The following is a 22,011-nucleotide window of genomic DNA, read 5'->3' on the forward strand; positions in this document are numbered from 1 at the left end:
TTCCTGTCCGAAAAGTTATGGCTAATCTTTTTAGCGTTTGTTTACGGCGCGGATTTCCCCGGTGACTTTCCCGGTTCGTGCGTGCGCGTGTGTGTGTGGGGAAAGTTCTTTCGTTGGTTATTTCTGTTCTTCCCCCCCCACAATGCCACGAAAGCACGGAAGATCTACGGCCGTACGGCCCCGCGATGACGCAAACGAACCGAACGAAACTCGGCGAGGCGTGAGTAATTTAAAGATTTTGCGACTTATTAGAAATGTTATTAAAAATTCAACAACCTTCCTGCGCCGTCCAACATCTGGGCCAGATGGACGGGCGGTTACGGTTGGAAATTCGACAAGTTTCGTTGTGAATTAGGGTACGCGCACGGTACCGGCCAGTACCAGTGAGCTCATCATCGGTCGAGAAGCTGTTCGGAATGAAATTGGACCAAGTAATTTCGAGTGTACGTTGTGTGCCCGAACCTCCGAGATAGCCGATGCGCGCGATGTTTTATGACTGTTTGATGTTTAGCTTATCGGGAGGAAATAATTAGAGCACGCTTTAATGGGCGACCGGATGGCGGGCGGGCAAAGTTGGCACACAACTTTGTGATGTCTTTTGTTCGATGGAGACGCCCAGTAGCTCGTTCTTCACCGGTTGACAATAATTAGGCCTGTTTGATATGCGCGCTAATTGTGGTATCTTAATTATTTTCATCACCATATCAAGCAAACCGAGTTGGATTGCTTTGGTTTTATGTCCACACGACCCACACACGGCAACAAGCTGTCGGCAGGTTAAAGTGTTTTGAAACAGTGCGGTTAAACTTTCAACGCGCACAAAACTGCAGCTGTCAATGTTCACAGCTTTGCTCACAATAGCTTTTATTCCGGTGCCCAGGTCGCGGTGCGGTTGCAACGCTTTTGTTACGCTGCGTACTGTTAGGTGGAAACGCCTTTTAACAAAGGAAAATAAACGTCTTACAAAGAGTCGATCGTTGTACCGTGGCGGTTCACACAATGGAAATGGGACGCCTTTGTGGCCGGCGTTAAGAAAGCTTATAAAGCACTTGTTTAAAACGGACGACGGCCCTTCAGCTGCTAGTACTTGAGCCTTTCGCAAATGCATGGCTGCTGCTTCTTGGCCGGTTGGGCTTTGGCATTGTTGATTTGCGCTCGGCCAGTAAAGCCCGGCCAAGGAACGAACCACCCCGCTGGCTTTGGTTTGCAACGGATGCTGCAGGATGGGGATGCCACGAAGTAACGTACGCATTCCGCTCACAGTTGAACAATTCTCGGGGCAAAAGGGTTTAACTTTGTGGGCATGAGACACCTCGTTGGCAGTAAGGGAGAAGAATTGATTTAACAAATTGCGCAACAATTCCAACCGAGTAGTAGATGAAGCCAACGTCACAACGTGCATGTATCGCCACCAGTGCGCCCGTTGGGTGGACTGTTCTCGCGAGTGGTCGACGGTTGCGGGACATTGCGGGCAGAACAGGGGCAGCGCGTATACCGACCTTCTTCTCTGTGCCGCCGCGGCACGTTGCGCGGCCGCTATCAGTATCGGGGACGTAGCGGTGGGTATTTGGGTGGCGGCCGCAGCCGCACCGGCCGGGTTTGCGGAGGCGGCTGCGGCTGCTGCTGCGGCGGCTGCGGCAGCTGCCGTTGGCGTGGCGGCGGCTAATGCTGCTGTGGGAGTTGCACCGACGGTTGTGGCCGCTGTGGCCGCTCCTAACCATGGCCACGTTGCCAGTGGCAAACGGTACCCTATAGCGTTAAGCGATTAGAATATAAAGTTACATCTTTAAACTACTTTACGAGTATGGAAATTGTTGTCAATCCAACAACCAGTTCCAGGTGCTCTATAGGTGTTAGTTGTATTTTGATTCAAATGAATCATTAGCGTATGTTATAACTAACGTGGGATATTCAACAGTGACTGGAGTAATACACATGTACAACAAACGCTCTATGGCTAGTCAATTCGAAAACGTTTCTTACCTTCGGGCCACGGGACACAGACAGCTGCTGTTGTTGCAGGTAGAAGACCACCACAATGTGACAGTAATTGGATTTTCATTGTTACAATAGTTGATCCATCACATACGGTCCAATGATCCCACCGGTTTGTTTCGTTGTTTATTGTTGGACACATCCAAAATAATGCACGGTAGGCAAAATGAGACGTGAAGTACAAACAGGAGAGAGCGAGAGAGAGAGAGAGAAAGAGAGAATCGGAGAACAAAAGACAATAACGTACGTTAGTTTCGCAATTTATCATTGGTGGAATTAATATCATTACAGCTAAGCGATATGATCGCAATTACAAGGAGAAAGACATCATATACATAGAAGACATAAGGTGGCGGTGGATGGTTTGATGAATGTGTTTTTGTGTAGAGTAAATAGGCCGGTAGGATTCAGGTGCGGGACGCAGAATGCGAGAGCGTACGCAATTTGATTGATGAAAAGGATTACTATTTTAATGGGTGGAATACTTTCAACAGCGGACCGGATGGATCCTTTTACTATTGAGAAGACGGGGTAAGGGGAGGGGAGGGGGGGGGGGGGGGGTGAGGGAAAATGAGGCAGCGGGATTTAGATTGTCAGTTTTCAGGTAACCGTAGGAAAGACGATCGTGGGCGACCGATGAGTTGTAAGTGGCTTCTCTACATGGTGAAGGCATGCAGCGAAAGCATTAGTTTAAAGCGAGTTGAAACACTTTATCGTATCTAGGTTCATGAGGAACTTTGGGCCGAAAAAGCACACACTAACACTACTACTACTACTGCTACTAGTTTACTATTTCATATACTAATCAAACACATTATACTATAATGGGCTGTGTATTCTGTGAAATTTAATTAATATTTATGTTAAAAAAGGAGTCAAATAATTAGCGATAATTTGAAGCAAATTTCCGAAGAATTTCTTGAACAACTACGCCACATTTAATTTCCAAAACATGCTTTGCTTTTACTAATTTTGCGTTTCAATAACACGATTTTAATACTAAAATGTATGGCACAAATAATAAGGTCTACTTAAAATACTAGCAAACATACCACAAAAAAAAACAAAGCTAGCAAAAAGACACCAACTACCGATCGTTAATTAAATCAATCTCGCACATGAAAACTCTAAACAACAAATGGTCTTCCAGGGACATGAATTTAGCGACGACAACGCGTTTCAGCAAAAGTGGGAAGCATGTTGATGTGAAACGCTCCACCAATAAAACATCTGCGCCCGATGGGTTGCAGCACGGTTGTGCTTGTGAAGCAGAGCAAAAAAAAAACACAACATAGAAACACGTGATGGGTGATGGCGGATTACGACGGTGTGCTTTCGTGGAGCTCGGGGCGGTGTAGCAAAAATGGAGATAGATGTCGTCCGCGTGTTTAGCATTATAGTAAACGATGATCGTTTCTGTCGCGTGTCAACCACCATAAAATTGCCATCACTTTCCTCCCAAAAAAAAAAAAACGACGGTTTGCCGTGCGGCCCGTGTTTCTCGCGGAAAGAGTGGCACGCCGAAATGTGGCAAACTCAGCTCGATGGGCATGGAATGTTGAACGTCCTTAGGATATTTCCCTTAAGGTGAAAGTTTTTTTTTCTATAATCACGATTTTGCCTCGAAACCCGTACAGGGAGCTGAGAATAGTGGGGAGGGAGCAAAGGAGATAGCATAAGTTGATTGATAGCGATCAATTCATTAAAGCCAGCTGGTGTGTCAGCTAGTTTAGGTGGATTCCAACCATCGCAGAGGAGCCTCGATATTATCGTAGCCGAACCCGCACTGCTGATGCCCATTATCATGAAGAGAAACGGCTATCTACAGCTGTGCCTGAAGGACACTTACAGGATGGCATTGGAGTTGCTTCACTATGCTACAGGAAAGTACACGTTGAGCGATGGGCATCCGTCGGCGCGGAACGTGCTATTGTCGTGGAGAAACAGTTCCACCAGGAATATTCCACTTTTCTACCTGTCACTGCTTAGTTTGTCAACGTTTTATTATGAATTGAATAGATGAGTGAAAAGCATAACAATCGTACAACGGCTAATATCCACTTGGGCACACGTAAATTGGGAATTGTCATAGTGAAAATCAACTCAGCTGGATAATTTATTATGCAAAGCAAATATGTAATTGATTGGTTGGAACTTTAGACAAGCATTGATTAGGGACGTAAGCAGCACAGCATGCACTAAAATAGGTAAAAAAAACATTAGCTCAGTACACTAATTACTCGCTGCAATATCAAACAAGGGAAAACGAACAAACTACGAAGGATCTAGAGGGACATTAACAAAAGGGAACTTCAATGTAATAAACACACATCAAATTCTACCACGAATGGCATGCGAAGCTTCGTCAAGGATTAGGATGCTAAGTGGCTAATAGTAAACATTTGTTTTGCGGTGTACTGCAGGTGCTTTCCATACATTCGCTGCAAGAAAGATATGAGTATGAGTAGTATTTATTGGAGGTTTGCTCACCCAGTGACGGGGCCGAGACGGCGCCTTGTTTCGTCAGAAACACTGCACACGCACCAATACAAACATACACATACATGAGCGCAGGTAGTGGGTGTTGTAAGTTGGTTGTTTGCACATATGAGGATTGTTTGTTGGTTGATTTGTTTTGTTTTGTTTGGTTTTTTTTTGGTTTTCGGTTTCGTATCGTTTCACAATGTCCCATTTTAAAGCACATTATTATTAACGGTGTGATTGGGGGAGTTGTGTGGTAGGGGAGGCATTTATTTTCGATTTTATTAAAGCAAACAAACGATTCCAGTATGGAAGCGCGAGGTTAAAGCAAATGTGTTTATTGCCACATTGGTAAGTTTCACAGAACCAAGCCAAAGGGTACACCGTCAGGGGATGACAAAGAAAAAAAATCAAAGGTATGTAATTGTTATGCATAAAATTATTTGAAACAATAAACAACAAGTCCAACGTATCATTCACGTATAATTCGCACGAATATATGCGCGATTTTTTTTTAAAAGGGGAATATTTATTATTGTTGTGAGCGTGTGTGTGAGTGTTTGCAATTTAATTATGCGGCAGTATAGCCAATTAATTTGGCGGCATTGGGAAACGATTGAAATATTGAGCAAAAGTACCATAAACATCGTGAAAAAGAGAAGAAAAAAGAGAAAAAGAAAGAAAAAATGTGAAAGTGAGTAACGGTTACTTCAACGGTGTCCGTACGATACCTATTGATAATTTAATGATATTGTGGGAAACACAGAAAGAGGGTTTTTAGAGTACTAAGTAGTGAAACCAAAAGACTGAAAGGTGCACCAACCCGCACCGGTCTGATTAAAAAGTGAGAAAGAGGATGAAAATTTATTTGTTAAAATAAAGACCCAGATGAAACCGTATGAGTACAGAAAACAATTTGTACAAAAGTAAAATAGCTTTAGAGAAGAAACATAAAATGAGGAAAACTAAAAAGAAGAGCTTTATTTTTTTTCAACTAAAAAGATTTTTTGTTTGCACCTACAAAACTATCACGGAATTGCTCAAATCTGCTATAGAAACAATGTGTACCATGTGCAACTCAGTACATTACATGAAAATAGGTAACTAAACAAACGTTATCAAACAAAAATCAAAACTTTTGCTACCATATCAATACCACTTGTAGTTCGTATTAAAGGTAAAGAAAGTGATTAAAAGTAATAAAATAGAAAAAAAAACATTACTGCATAAACGTGGTTAACATAGTAACAAAACCAACAAGAGGTAGCTAAAGGGAAAGACAGAGCTAGAAACATGCATGAGTTAAAGAAGGGTGAGAAAGAATTGATAGATAAACTGCAGAATGATGCACACTTTTGTTATGAACTAGAAACGAAACGGAATAGAGCAGGAGGAGTACGAAACGAAAACATAAATGCAATAATACACTAACACTCGAGTTACTATCGAACTATGAACGATCGGGATTTTCGCTAAAACCGACCGTCTCTAGATGCTTCTAGCTTACGTATCATATATCATATAACACTGAGAGGTGAACAAGGTTGGACAGGGAAAGGAAGGAAATAATGGTTAAACAACTTACCGCTTGATACAGCAGGAGCTTTTTTACTTTGAACTCGTGCGGTTGCATTATTGACCTACGGTTTTAACAGCATTACACACGGGCGGGCGCGCGCACAAGGGGATGCACGTTTTTTTTGGAGGTGTGTGTGTGTGTTTGTGTGTTGTTGTTGTTCGTGTGTATGTGTGTGTGTGTGTGTAAAGTGGTTGTTTTTATTTTTCAAGTGTTGATCGTTTCGGTTTTCATTTTTCGGTTGGCGATTTTGAGGAGTTTAATTGGTGATTTTTGGCGTATTTTAGAATTTGGGTAAATTCCAGAGAGGAAAAAAAGAAGAAAATATATAACAATTAAATGCATTCGAGTAGTTTATTTAGAGATAAAGACAGAGATAGAACTAGAGAGAAAACATAAAAAAGATGATGAACGAAAAAGGAAAATAAAAATATGAAAAGTATAGTGAAAAACAAAACTAACTTCACAATGATACTTGCTGATGGTAATGAAACACTGTAACTCCCATTCGTTATCGGTTCTTTGCACATCAATTGCACCACGTCATGCAGCATGAGCCAGCGCCACCGGCACATCACGCAGTTGGAAAGCGAATACATTTAGGAAATTCTGTTGTTGACGGTAGAAATAACGCACTGAAAAATCGTAACAGCCCTTTTAAATTGCGCACATTAAGTGGCACCATCGACGGCGATGACATTATTTAAAACTCTACCGAACTACCGGATCGTTCGTAAATGTTGTGGAGCATAATTTATGTCCGGTACCGTAAAACCCATCTCCCCACCGAGTCATTCCACCCAAATGGGTTTAAATCGTACTGACAGGGTGGATAACAGCGCTGTAATATATATGGTCGATTCCGTGCAGAATTATGGACCGTTCGTAAAGCCACACACACGAAGCGGGATCACAATGGGTGAACAAAGTAGACAATGACGATATGTTACTGTGATTCAGGGCAAGCAAATCCGAAACAGTTAAAAATATCGGACGTAATTGCACAGGAACGTCTGTGGGGGCTGATATTTTGTTGTTACCGCATGGTTAATTTTTTGATTGTAGTCCCCGTAATTGTACATTGTGCATTTGGCGTAGCACTTACGCACGAAAAATCAGATGCAAATCCGTACCGCGAGGTGGGATGAAAATTAATTAAGCTATTTACTGGCCCGATGTGCCGCGCGACAAAGTCCAACAGGGGTTTATTAACTTGTGCTGCTTGGCAGCGCGTTTCGCCAGAGCGACTCACCGTTCTCGTTTTGTAAAAAAGGAATTTCTCCGTACTTTTTATAGATAGTAAACTATCTATACAAAACAAAAACCTGACAGTTTCGCATTCATCCACCTGTTGGTGTTGGTGGTTTCAGCCAGAGATAGTGACGTTAACAAAAACCAAAGAGTTAACAACCACCCTCTGTGTGTCCCATTACCATATTAAATTGAAAATTATAACTTCATCGCTGACCCATTATTTAAGTTTTCCTACTCTTGTGGGCAGGACGAACAATGGTTTAACAATGGAACAAAAAAAGCAAATGGTCGTTTTTTTTTGGTTTGATCCCACACTGTCTTTTCCACAACACGCTCGTTAGCAGATCCTGCTGGTACGCTTGGTAGTATAATTACAGGGTTTTCGAGTTGGAACCAGAATTTCAAAGCTGCCAAAGAACAATCTGAAATTCTTCGCACTTTCTAATATCTATACGATATGCCACGTGATATTAAATTTTTACTTCAATCAAATTCCGTGTTACGGGCGCGAGAAAACTCTATTAAGCCATACAAAACCTATACAAGGAAAAGCATAATCAAGCTCCGAAAATAGAAGGAAAAATTACTCTCCAACAAGTCCAATACCATCCGACTAAAGAGTGTGTCACATTTCGAATATCCTTGCAACGGAATTACCATCCTACCAAACCCGTTCGGCTCTATGGTGCCTTTTTTCCGGTTCATAGGGGCTACGAATGTACGACCACTCCCGGGTGCGAAAAGCGGGAAAAGGAATCGAATTGGAACAATCTCCAAACTACCATTATTATGTCACCCGTACCACGGACTACCCTTTCCTAGGCTACTGACCACCAGCGGCCGGTATTTGGTTGGTCCCGGAGTCTGGCATCATTTTTTAATTAAACGTCAGTCGTTCATTTTTCCATTTGCGGTCCAAGCACACACACACACACCTGGATCGTGTGATTTCTTTTGCATTTTACTTTGCTGTTGCTTGCCCGTGCACGGCGAGTGCCACCGACAGTGAGTCGCTGGGACGGCGGGTATATTATCTTTCCACGTCACGTTTTTAATTATTCCCGCGAGCGAGCTCGAAATGGCTTGCTCGTTGGTGGTTGGTGGGCGTCGATTACCTTCATCATTTTTGCTATCGCTGTGCAATGCAAGAATGCAAGGTGCATTTTTGCGTTATTACAGCGACATATTTGTAATTGAGTTTCAATAGATCGGGGATGAGTGATCTGTGCATAATCACGTTGGAATTTTACACGATGTGTAAATGTTAATACAATGGTTCAACAATGAAGATTTCGGGAAAATGGTTTCGCCTCTTTTAAAAATGACAAGCAAGAGTAACAAATAAGTTTTCGTTCATATTCCCATTAGCAACAGCTGCAAATTGAATGACAAATACTAACAAGTAATATGCAAAATGGAATAAATCAAACAAACTCAAACGCAATACAGCAGTTGTGGTGGAAAATGATTTCGTTCATCAAACAAAAAAAAAACACCATCGCATACGGACAACGGACGTACTACCAATAAAACACAGTACACAAAAAAAACCCTCCAAAGAGCATTCTATCCCCACTGGGAGACGGTGTATGAATTTGCAATTTACGCTGTGTTTAAAAATCATCCACCGCCATTGCTGCAAAAATGGCACAGATTTTCCAACGGAAGAGTTTGCTTTAACAGCGGCAGCAGGTGCAGCAGGTGCTGCACAATTGCATAAAATATGCAACAATTGAATCCGGGATCCGTTCGATAGAAAAATCATCGCGCTGTCACGCTTGGCTACGAAGAGGTAAAATATTCGTCCATTTTTGTTATGGGATTTTTTTTGACCCGCGATAGAATTTTGTTCGTTTGGCAGTGAATTGAGTTGAGACAAAAAAGGGAAATTTCATTTCTTGCTTCGAGACGCGAAAAGGGCGGACTTTGTAAGTAATGTAGAAAAAAAAACTAGCATCAATGATACAGGACACACTGCTATAACGAAGGACCCGCAAGCACTTATGCATCTGTGTTGCATGTATCCTGAGCAAAGGGGACGCCCACAACAACCGACCCTCCTCCCGAATCGTCCATTTCTATCAATCGATAAGCATCGGTTGCCCGGGCACGCCACCACGGTTTCCGATTTTCGCTTCAGTGTCCCAGGAAGCTCATGTTGCTGATTTGCATCGCCGTCGCTGACGATGACCAAGTACTCCCCCATTCTGGTGACAAGCGAGTTAGGATGTGTGTGATAGCCGAGGGAGCAAAAACAAGTTCTACAATACCTCACACAAACGATACCTGCGGATGAACGGAAGGATTAGGCACGTTTTGCAACACATAAACCGGCTACACAATGGGCACAATGTGGATGTCTGTGTGTGTTTTTTCGACCAAAAAGAAAGGAAAACACAGAATCGAACGCAACGACGTTCGAGCAAATGAAACGCGGATAAAACATGGTCCTTGCTTTGACGGGGTGATTTGTAACCTTGCCAGTTTTTGCTGTTGTGTTTTTTTTTCTTCCGTACGTACATACCCTACTGGCTGCAATGGCCGATACTCAACGATCTGGTTTTTTTTTCTGTCCCCATACTCTATTGCTACGGAAACTGAAACCTACCGTGCCGGTAGACTTTACTGAAGGTAACGAACGAGCACGAGAAAGGGATTTCAAAATGAGCTTTCAAAGTGCCACTCTTCGTAAAGGACACTGGCATAGAGAGTCTGCATCCATTGGACCATTGTTGTTATCAATTCGTAGCTTTTGCAACAAAGTTCTTGCTCAATGCAACTGGAACGTGGGGCTGTTATTTAGTATTGTATCGCATCCACAGAGTCTATTTATTTTCTTTTTTTGTAAAAAAAAAGGTATGTTGCACATTTCTGTGTCCAGGATCTCATAGAAAATGTACAAGGAAACCACGTCATAGCCGGTACCCGTGCATAATGGAACAGAACAGTGTACGTTCCCCTTCAACCGAGCGTTGGGCAGACCGGGGAACCAACCAAATCACACACTCGAACGAGCCGCGAAAATAATGCTTATTAGCACGCTGCGAGTTGGGTAGTGAGGTCAGAACTTCGGAGCGGAAGCACTCTAAGGAGCGAACGCTCAATCCCGTTGCGCTTCCTCGCGGGCGAATGTGTACTATCAACCAGATTTATTGGATAGCGATAAATCTTTGGTTGGCCCTTTTTTGGTCTGCAGCTCCAGTCAGATCCGCTGTCGGTGTTGCTTTTCCCGAGGATTATATGCAGTTGGATGTAAACGTAAAATAAAAGTACGGTGTATCCTCGTTTTCTATCTCGGTTGATTTTTCGTTGTATTGTAATGCTTTTCTATTGTACTTTTTTTTTCCACAAATTCCAACGATGAAGAGTTCATGTATTACGGATTTTTTTTTGTACGGTTTTCCTCCTTACGTTTGCTAAGCGGATGGGCAGACAGAACAAAGCAACAAAAAACTCTGTGTCTGGACACCGATTGATGCTAAGCAGTTGTGTGGGGGGAGAAAAAATTAAGCTGATGTATTGATGGCCTTTGGTTTGGAGCTTTTGCACGACTCGAGAAGTTGGATTTCGTTTGGCACTTCGGGTTGCTTTGCCCACTAAACGAACGATACGCTTGGGGGTAAAGGAATTGATGTAGGTTTAAAGAATTATCGCTTCGTTTAGTGGTGAGTTTAGAGGAATTTTTAACCCATATATTATTGAGAATCTGTTTTATTTTCACGAGATTGGTTTTCCCCATTCGATTGAACCTGCAGCATTGCAATTACTCACCGGCGTAGATGGTTTAGAAATTTTCTTCACACGTACATTTCCTTGCAGAAATCTTAATTTACGAGCAAACATCCAATCAGTCTCACGCTTGTGGCAATAACTTTGTAAGACAAGGTGGTTTAAGCTTCGTCTGATTCGGATAGCAATCATACGAATACTGTTGCAGATGGTGGCTGGAAACTCTGCGGCAAGCCAAAGCGTGACCGGAATGTATGTGCTTTTTTCCACCGTTGTGTGAACCACAGACCCACGGCTGTATCACACAATGCTGCTCTCAAACCAATCGACTGGTGCTTCGGGAAGAAATGCTAGAAATTAATTTTCTTTGAATAGCAACATCTTGCTCGAATCATCCCCACATCCAGCCGCTATGAAAGCCATCCCCACATTGAGAAAAGTTAGCCTCCGGGAAAACTTAATTTACCTCACATCCCATGCGATTGCGTAGCCAATCATGTTTCCCTGCCAGAGCACTTAGACAACACGACGCTAGTGGTTGATTTCTTTTCGTCTTCATTTAGCCACCCCTTTTACACCTCGTACGGCCAAAAAGACAACTCGCTCTGATTGGGGAGGTTCGATTGAAAAATTGTGTCTGGAAACAAGCGAAACAATCGCTGCTTTGTCTTGTTTTTCATGGCAGCCAGCAAACGGCACAAAGCTCCGGGGAATTCCGGGCAGTTGTGTAAGTTAATTGAGCTTCTCGGTAGTTGGAACTGATGTCTAATTGAAAATTTTCAGCTATAGTGTGGGATGTGCTGTTTCGTTATGGTGGAGAACGAGATTGTATCCTTGGGCAGTGGTTGTTTAAAATTACGCCGAAGAGTTTTCTGGTTAAAATATTGCTAGATGTATCGTAGGATAATTTATGAATTTTATGAATTCTAGTTTTGTATTCAGGGTAAAATATAATTCAATCAAGAAAATAACTTTTTTCGAAGCGAAAGACATGGTGCCAACTATTAACGTAGGGCGTGCGTGCTGCGCTGTATGGCCCACGCTGCATGATGGAACCTGATAACAAATGATTCGATTTCATTAATCAACAATTACGCAACCACGAGGGAGCAAGAATCGCAGAGTACTTTAAACATTGCGTTTACGCTGAAGTATAAACGACCAAAGAGCAAAAAAAAATGCTCAAGGTTATATTGGCTAACATCAATTACACCAACAATAGGTGGGTGCAGATGTACTCTTCTGGAATGGTGTAAAATATCGAGTCCTCTTAACACTGAACAACTGTAATGGTGATGCTTCGATAGATTGGTCGGTTATGTTTATGTAAATAACAATGAATAGAACGTACCGTTCAAATAATTGTACATCAGACGAAGAGCCGGTGATCAACAATTAAAGGATTTTTTTTTTAATCTCTGCAGCAGAAAAATAAACAGAATTATCAAAAGATAAATATGGAAGAAGCCGGTAAAGTTGCAAGTTTATCAATAGGTACAGTCAAGATATTATTGTCCTGAACGGGTATTATTGACTGGTGTTAGCCAGGTATGATTATTCGAGATTGATTGATTCCATGGAATTTTAAGTGAAAACTTTTAGAGTGAATTATTTTCTTTTATTTTCTAATGCTTTTTAATTTCTTATTCATATTTCGATTCCTCACACAACAAATCTTATGTGTTATTTTGAAGTGAGGTTGGTTTTTCCATGACTGTTGACTGTTGTTGCCTTAAACCAATTTGGGTTCTAACAGTTTTTTTGTAAAAATAAAGCACACAGGAATATAAGTATCTAACGCCTAAAACTGTAGCGAAATCGTTATATTAAAGTAAGTAAGAGCATTCGGTGCAATCTAACAAGGTGTATGATTCCAAGCTGCCGCTTGATCGTATCGGGGACGCTTTGTCCTAAACCACAGTTGCATTTCAGGCATAGCTTCAGAACACAAAGGAAGGAAGAAAAACATACTTGCACTGCTTGAAATTTATTTTGCAAAGCTAATCCCAACATAAGCTTCTTTTACTTTTACACTAGATGATGAACAAAGGTTACACTTAGCACTATACGGGCACGACTGTAATGGTGATGTATTGACGAAGAAGCAGCTGAACTAACACCATGGCAAAACAGTGTTGTATTTTAAAGTTAACTTATTACAGCATAACGTGAAGACAGTCTCGAATAACTACACAGTCTTGTGTGTTTTATTTGATTGCGTATAAAATGAATGTAGTGTGCGGTGGTTCGTTTGTGCGAGATCTGGTGAAGTGTGTAATTCGTGTGAGTGAAAATTAAACTAAACGACATGGTTTTGCAACCGTACCACAAATGCAAATATCTAGGCATTTAACGAGAGAAATACCATGATTTAATATTAAGGAAGAGGGAAACAATGGTAAGGGAGATATAAAGAGCATAATAAACTTGCGCAAGGAAGAGAGAGAGATATATATATATATATGGTACGAGGCACAATTAATGGCAATCACAAAAGTAAAACATAACACGTTCCATATTTTTTTTACCATTCCAGAAGTACTTCCACAACCACAGAGTGTCAAACAAGCCGCATACATACATAGTAAAATAATTAGTGCTATTTTGAGCGACCCTCCCACGTTCCATCCAAACAATGTTGCTCTAAACTCAACGCAAATGCAACGAAACTTGGTAACACTTTTCCACCGTTCTGTATTGGATAGGGCGTACTAAAAACATATTAAAAACAATAAAGCTTACATTATCCACAACGGGGATAGCGGGGTATGTCTCATTACAAAGAAAGAATGCTAGTACTTTGTAAATTAATGCACGCACGCAGCCGTCTAATGTGAAGGAACTGAACGTTGGGCTTTGAGGGCAAGTAAACTAAAACAACCAAAAAAACTCATTCGCAAATAGGAAACGACTAAAAGAAACTCGAAACCATCGCTGAAGTTCAAAGTACACAGATGCTCCAAGACACAATCTAAACGAACGAACTACAAGTAGCGCGAAGAATTAGTTCCGATTTGGGGGTTTGCATATATTATTAAACAGCACTTCAACAGGGTTTTTTTTATCGCTCTGGTTTTGAATGAAACACTCTTCTATTGTTTGTTTTGTAGACATTCATCCATTAGAAGAGCTGAGAAAACATCGAATGGTTACAGTGTTTCATATACGCAACGTCTTTTCTAAAGAGAATATGTATATAGTAAGTATCATTGATGCTCAAATAAGGAAAGAAACTCAAAATGCATAGCAGCAAAAAAAAAAACACAAGAAAGAAATAAAACATGATACATGAATCTTTAAAAATAATACAAAAAAACATTAAACGTACGGGTGATGAAATAAAAAGCAACGTAAAAATGATAAATAAAAAAAATGGAAAACATGATACAATTCAAATAAAGCAGAAAACAATAACGAAACAATAGACTAATAATGAAAGAAAATAATAAGAGATATATAGAGAAAGTACAATAGTATATGTATGTATATATATATATATATTTATATAAAGAAAAATGAAAAAACTTTGTTTTTCATGCACACCTCAATCTTGCGTCCCTCAACCACAGTGCCGTGAAGACGTTCGCGTGCTCGCTCCGCATCGCTACTATTAGCGAATGTTACAAAACCGAATCCCTACATGCAAGGACAGAACAAGAAACATGCATTAAAACAGCGTCCGCTCAAAAACAACGTGCAACAAAAAATTGTATTATATTTATATTAACTGTATATATATAATGGTATCATTTATCGTATTTGTTTTGTTGGGTTTGTTTGGTCAGTCGTCTTGTATGATTTTATATTTATTTATAAAGACTGTAATACAACCAGAGTAATACTTCATGTACGGTAAGGAAAACAGAACGAATGGATAGATTCTCTGAACTTTTTGGTGTTCTACTACTGTCGAGGAACGTGTTGTGGTGTGGCAATGGAAAAAACGGGTTGGCACGGAGTGTAGTTTCGATTCCTTGCGAAATTTGCTGTTACCAACGAGGTGATCATTAAATTATCGGTTTAATGAAATTATGCACAAAACAAGCAGAATAGGTGGGATTGTGAGTAAGAAAAGGTGTAATCATAGAAAACATAAACAAGGATAATGTTTTTCTTTTGGTTGTTTGTAAAATGTTGGCATCTCTTGACATGGTTACGAGATAAACAAAAAGAGTAAACGAAAAGGAAAATTCCGAAGACAACTAACATCTCAATCGAAGGTGTTGGACAGTTACACACAATCATACAATCAACTTCTATGCGTAGCATAAAAACACAATCAACTTACGGACAAACAATTGAATGGATAGCTAGTTTGGTAAAAGTACGTAAAATATGGAGTGTGGCTCCACAATCCTCAGAAATTATCGGTGTCAAACAGAATTCCATTGCAGTGTCTGGAAACCGAAACATTATCAAACAAAATTTTTATTACTGTTGTTGGAAAGTGTAATTCGATGCGACTGCTGAGAAAATAATGATATAAAATCGCCTGATCGTAATCAATTATTGATTCAAAGTGTTACTGACAAGAAACCTGTCGTTAGCAATTAAAGATTACCTAACACGGCAAGTATACAAGTAACAAGACTACTGTGTTACTTCCCTTGAACCGAAACCTGATCAAAATGCGCGTCTTTAACCGTTAACGGAAATTGAATTCGACTAACTACAAAAAATGCTTCTTGGTTACGCGATCTTACTAGCTGAGGTTACGAAATCATGTACTGCGATTTAGTAAACAGGAAAGAGAAAAATGATTCTTAAAAACTTGAAGATGTGACATAAAATTGGCAGAAGTTTACTATTCTTTTTAATGAAATACGAACCGTGACAGGTATATGAAAAATCGGCAAAAGACTGCACACGAATTTTCTCGTGGATTGATTAATCCCAACATAGAATTTCATTTTCATTACAGGCGAGGTGTCGTATTCACGAAAAGCAATCAACGCCAAACGAAGCGACAGAAAGGATTTGTCTCATCTTACAACCAACATATGCAACAGGACGATTCATTTCTATCCGTGTGCGACGAGAGGGCTTCCTAACCGACAGAATGGATTAGGTGTAATATAAGGATACGCGTTTGCTGTTCGGTATGCCGTTGTGGAGGTAAAAGATGTTAGGTTATCATTTTATTGTCTCTTTTCTATGAAACCGGAAAACCCTAAAAAAAGAATCCAAAGCAAAATGGCTTATATTTATCAGTACATATTAATTATTACTGTATACAGATATTTTTAAAATTCATGTTTGCGTAAAATCTTACATGATCATAGTTTTATCTTATTTTAAAAACATAATAATTTCCAAAGAAATTCTATGAAAACAGATTATTACATCTAACGATTTTTTTAAGTCGTTTATGTTTTTATTCATCTTTCAGTAGCAAAGTCAATCATTAACGTTATTTAAACAATGCATTTTTATCAATTATTTTAAATTAGTTTAATAAGTTTAAGATTCATCAATTCAGTTAAGGGAACAACATCGAAAACAAGTACATAGATAGTACATGTCACATACAATTAATGAAACCTTATCTTTTCATTCATTAGAAACTTGGAAGAAAATCTGAAATTTTCATTACGCCATGACACAAGTTAATCTATAATCAAATCTTGCAAGCCGTAAATTCAGCCAAACATGCAAAACGACAAACCATAAGGAAATGTTTATAACAAAACAATGAACAACAATACAGGAAGGTTCAAACACCGAATCGGGAGCAAAAATAAACTAATCATACCACTGAGTCAATAGCCGACGCACGCATCACACTTTCCAACTTTCCATTGGTTTATTTAAATTATGTATAAAGGGTGTAAAATTTTAAAATTTGTTAAAGCATTTCCATTTTCTTAGATTATCGAAGTATGTAATTGAGAGAACTGAACACGGGTACAGTTAAAAGCATAGATATTAAATGATAAACAATACATATTTAACGACATGTGGTAATAATGAATCAAAACTAAACACATGTGAATGAACGATGAAATACAATCACCTGTCCAAAACTAACCAGCCAAAGCTATGAATGGATTCAAAACCAAAAGCACATACACCACTGGGACAGATTGGGAAAGAAACAAATTATTAAACAAAAAACAGCGAAAGAAAAAAGGAACACATGAACAGGAATACAGAATTCAACTACAAAATCATTACACTGAAAAAATGAACTTCATAGACTAAGAACACGAAAACCTAAAATGGTTGATATTAAAACCAATAAACGAACACGCCAAGATGCAGGCTGGGACATAAGAAGAATAGATATTGTAACAGATGAAAGAAAAACGTATTAAAATAGCACAGCACAAACTTCCTGTGTGTAATTCAAAGTTTACTAACAAAAATGTATTTCCGTGTAGTAATAGCGTTGTTTATATGGTGAAATAACCTGTCTAAACGGTACACAATGACACAAATCAGAATAAAGATAACGTTAAAAAATCAACAAATGCCGCATATGGGTACAGACCCACAGAAGAAGAAAAAAGGAACAGATAAATGTTATCCATACACCGCATCGCTAACAAACACTTGTGTCACTATGGTGGGGTGTGGGGTTTGAAAAAAGAGCTGCGTGTGTGTACGTGTGTATGTAGGAGGATCGTGATAGCGATAATGAAGAATGTGATAGTGATGATCCTGTTTTGTGAAACATAACCAGAGAAAAAAAGGTAACATAAAACAACAAAAACAAAAGAAGAAAGAAACAACCAAAAGCATGAAATAAAACTAAGGAAACCAACCGTAACATGTCAAGGTAACAACTGTTTTAGGTATAAAAATAGTACACTTGCCTAGGACTTAACTATCCGTGAAACGTAAACTCTAAGCAACAGCCGGAAAGATGAAAACAAAAAATGTATTATCACATAATAAAGAAAAGCATGGGATGAAGGAAGTACGTAAGTGCTGTGGTTTGTGGCGGAAGAAAATGAATCAGGAGAGCTAGTATGTAATTCAATCTAAACAAAAGGACGGTAAACAGGGGAACAAACATGTAGAACTGGAACATATGTAAGGGAACGAAATGGAATAGAAAATGTTTGATGTCCGTAAGAAACAGTGACAAGGGTCTGGGAGCGCTGTATGTTTTCGACTAAAGAAGGTACAGACTATGGATGAAGATTGTATCAATAGAACAGAAGAAACCATTGGTAATGTTCTGCAACAACATTAACAAGCCTCGTGTCATTTTCGTGTGTAAGTGTAGATTTTGCTTCATAAGTACGACAATTTAAATCTTTTGCTGAATGAGCCGCAATAGTGTGAGTTATATGTATTTTCTGTTTCGTTGGACAATTCATCATGGATGGATTCAACAGTGTCGTGTCTCTTGCGTTTGCTGGTTTAAAAAAAGCTTAAGAAATCATTTCACTTTTCGAGCTGGTAACATTTTCATTCTAATTCTTTTTGTGTCAGTCGTTCATTATGATGCTCGGTTCACATGATTTTTTAGCTTTTTTTAAACGTTTTTTCAATAGTCCAAAGTGTACCTTCGTTGGAACAAAAAGAAACATATTCTCTGTGTCCACTACTCAAAATTGTAGCGAATATGTTCAGCGTTATACGCTGAAAACCGAGAATAAGTTGTCTTTTTCTCCTAACCAAAGCTACTTTTTCGAGTCAAGATCCTAACTGTGAAGGGGAACGATCTAAAACTTCGTTGTTTTTGTGTTTCATAATTCATACAATCGTGTATTTAACTAGGAAGTATCGCAACTTTTAATACATACCTTGCTGCCACGCTCATTAAAGATAATCTCTACGTCTAGTATGGAACCGAATTGCTGAAAAACAACAGAATTAAAACGATTTATTTATTGTGGTTCAGGACTCACACAAAGATGGGTGCATTGCTAACTTACCCCGAACATGGTTCGAAGGTCCGGATCGCGAAAGCGAAAAGGTATGTTAGACACGTGTAGTCGCTTTGGTTGTGATTTCGAATCAGTCAGCGCTGCTACGGCTGCTGCTACACTTTGGGACTGCTGTTGCTGACTGCTGACCACCACCTGCTGCTGCTGCTGCTGCTGCGGATGCTGGTTCGTTTGTTGGCCATTGAGTTGTTGCTGCTGCTGTTGCTGCAGTTGAGCTTGTATCGTCTGCTGGTGATGCTGCTGTACGAGCGCTACCGCCGACGCGGACGAGGTCATGGTGGGTGGAATGGCCGAAACGACGGTCGTAGTGCCGGCACCGATCGGTCCAGCCGCCGTCACGACCATACTGCTCACGTTGCTGTTGCTACTGCTACCGTTAACGGTGCTGTTGCTATTGCTCGTGTTGATGGCGTTGTTGGGGCTGGTGTTGCTGCTTATTGAATTGACTGCCGCAGCGATGGCCGCCGAAACGGCCGCATTTGTTTGGTTGTTCACGCTGCTGTTATTGTTGCTGACATTGCTCAGAACCGACGTGGCGGCATCTGCGGTGTTGGCACTTGATACGTTGCTGGGCGATTCCTGCTCGGATTGCTGCAGTAAATCGGACTGTAAGCATAGTAACAGAGAAGGAAAATCATGAACATTATGAAATACTGATATTTTTTTACTAGAAATTGCGACATCTGATCAAGTGATAGAAATATAACCATCGAAAATGTCAAACTATAATTCCAAACATGACATACAATTACCCAATAATAGAACCCAACGTAATGAACCTTAGATTGAAAATGTTCAAATTGAATTAAAGTAGTTTTATCACTGTTCATCAGATGGCAAAACGTATCCCTCCCCAAGCATCAAGAAAAAGGATCACGTAGAAAGAAAAGTACAAAACTGAAGGAATGTCATGTTGGCAGGTAGAAAGCACCTTACGTAGTGTCATCTTTTCTTTAGTCTCATTTTTCTTGACCATCACGATGGGACAAACGATACGTGCCTTATAAAAAAACAACATTACAAAACTTCGTACCGATGGAAGGACATGACACCCAGAAGGACAATATACACACACACAGCACCTTCTCAACTAATCCAATAAGAGCGGTCGTTATGGAAACAAACGCTTGCTAAATCAGTCACCCGGTTAGTTGCGAAATTCGATACTGATTGAATTATAACTGGAGATAGATCCAGAAGCAAAATAATACGGACAATTGATTGCATCGGATTGGTAGCACCGATGAAAATGGGACAAAGATTAGAAATATTTTAAAGACGAGATTATCTCTAGTTGTTAAATTAAGTTCCTTGATTTTTTTTTTGTTGTTGATTGGAAATTGCACTTAAAACATTTAACTCGTGTTTCATACAAAAATATATTTTTCTCAAATATTAATCGTAAAGATCAACTCGTTCTCGCTAAATTTCTCCTCCTTATACTCGAAAGAAATTACTGTTTGAACATTGTTCCATTTATTGCATTTGAAAGAAAACTAAAAAGGGCTAAAAAACACTGGGTAAACTAGTGTCAGCTACTCCCTTTACTTACTAACCGTGCATTAGAAGAATTTGCACTTTGCAAATGATGGCCAAAAACTTCCGCAATCCTGTAACAAATTGCCATTTTGCATCCACTTCTCGGTAAGAACGGTACTTTGCGTGGAGCTTAAAGTTTATCCAAGGCTTTCAATGATCGAGGAGAGATGATAAAAGCATAATGTTCCTTTCTGTCCCAGAACAAAAACAGTGAATATTAGGCGTTTCTGGATGCTCTATTTAAATGCTTTAAACAATGTTAAATATTAAATTTAGCTGTAAAATACCAACTGCCTAATACCGTTGTGGTGATCCCGTGAAAAACCTTATAGCTTATTGTAACCTATCATAGCATGCTGAAGAGCGATGCTAATGGGATGAATATTCAGCAAGCTCAGCAAGCTTTTTTTTCTACGTAACGCCAATATCTTTGCTGCATAGGCTCTATGTGCTAAGTGCAGTGCGAAGCAAACATGCCATGCTGGTGTTACCAGAATAAACAACGATGCTGTTTTGCATTCCGCATCAGTAATACTAACAGCACTATGCGCGCTGGTAGGAAATGTAAGGTATTCTCGTTACAAAAAAATACCAAAGAGGAAGAAATGGTGCACAAACCTTATATGAAACATATAAAAACGAAGAGAGAGAAAGAGAGAAAAAGAGGAAGAAACAGTGTAATCTTTTGCATGGGTAGCGATTTGCTAAAGACGGAGGAATTGAAATAAGACGATTTTGCCAACAGAAAACGGAACAGCTCTAAAAGCTTAGGGAAATATAAATGCAACTTTATACTTTGCGAATAACTGGACCGTGTTTTATCTTGGAAGCTGTTTTTTTTCGTTTGCTGCTGCTCACCTTACCAAGATAAGAAGGAAAAAGGTTGAACCGAGAGAATAAAGCGAAACTTTTTTATTCGTGCATAGAAGCATCGTAAGCGCCGCGTTGTGCTACACCGGGTTTTGCAATTCACAGTTCTTCCGGGCTAGTTGTGCAGGTGAGGGGTGGGGGGGATGGGGGATCGACAATCTAAACTCGCTGTTACTATGAGTTATGGTTTAAGTTTCCGCGTTCACCCTCCCCCGGCGCTTACCACCCTTTATCAATGCTGTTGCATTTTTCATACAGCGCGCGCAGCTGAAAGATGCATCATTTGCTTTACCTTCGAGAAACTATTGCCCACGCTAAGATGGCAACGGAAATGGATGTGGGCAAAAAAATAAGAAATCGTGATATTTTAGACGATGGAACACGGTATCGAATGGTACGAGAGCTGTCGCACGTCGAATGCTTGCCACTTTCCCGTTGGCATAGTTGAGACATTTCCAATTTGGAGGTAGTTATTATTCTTCTCAGTCAGGATGTTCAAACTCTCTGGTCAGGTGAAAAGCAATGTAACCATGCAGAACGAAGGGGACACAATGCATGAACGATTGCTTGAGCGTATATCTGCATGTGCTCTAATAGTTGTAAGATCAATACTCTGATAGACGGACTCTTTCAATCAGTTATATTTTACTTTTCGAAACGTTAGATATT

General features: G+C 39.9%; 1 protein-coding gene across 1 annotated transcript in view; it reads right to left on the bottom strand.

Moving 5' to 3' along the window:
- LOC128712936 (uncharacterized) overlaps nucleotides 1–22,011 on the bottom strand; it is a 159,267-nt gene that overhangs the window by 21,053 nt on the left and 116,203 nt on the right. Inside the window, exons 4-9 of the mRNA XM_053807801.1 lie at nucleotides 18,922–19,539; nucleotides 18,790–18,843; nucleotides 14,579–14,671; nucleotides 6,062–6,116; nucleotides 4,486–4,527; nucleotides 1,984–2,010 (exon numbers count right to left, since the gene is read on the bottom strand). Coding sequence (XP_053663776.1) covers nucleotides 1,984–2,010; nucleotides 4,486–4,527; nucleotides 6,062–6,116; nucleotides 14,579–14,671; nucleotides 18,790–18,843; nucleotides 18,922–19,539 — 889 coding nt within the window. The remainder of the gene's footprint in view (nucleotides 1–1,983; nucleotides 2,011–4,485; nucleotides 4,528–6,061; nucleotides 6,117–14,578; nucleotides 14,672–18,789; nucleotides 18,844–18,921; nucleotides 19,540–22,011) is intronic.

Source organism: Anopheles marshallii, chromosome 3 (assembly GCF_943734725.1).
Source record: "Anopheles marshallii chromosome 3, idAnoMarsDA_429_01, whole genome shotgun sequence".
Classification (NCBI taxonomy): domain Eukaryota; kingdom Metazoa; phylum Arthropoda; class Insecta; order Diptera; family Culicidae; genus Anopheles; species Anopheles marshallii.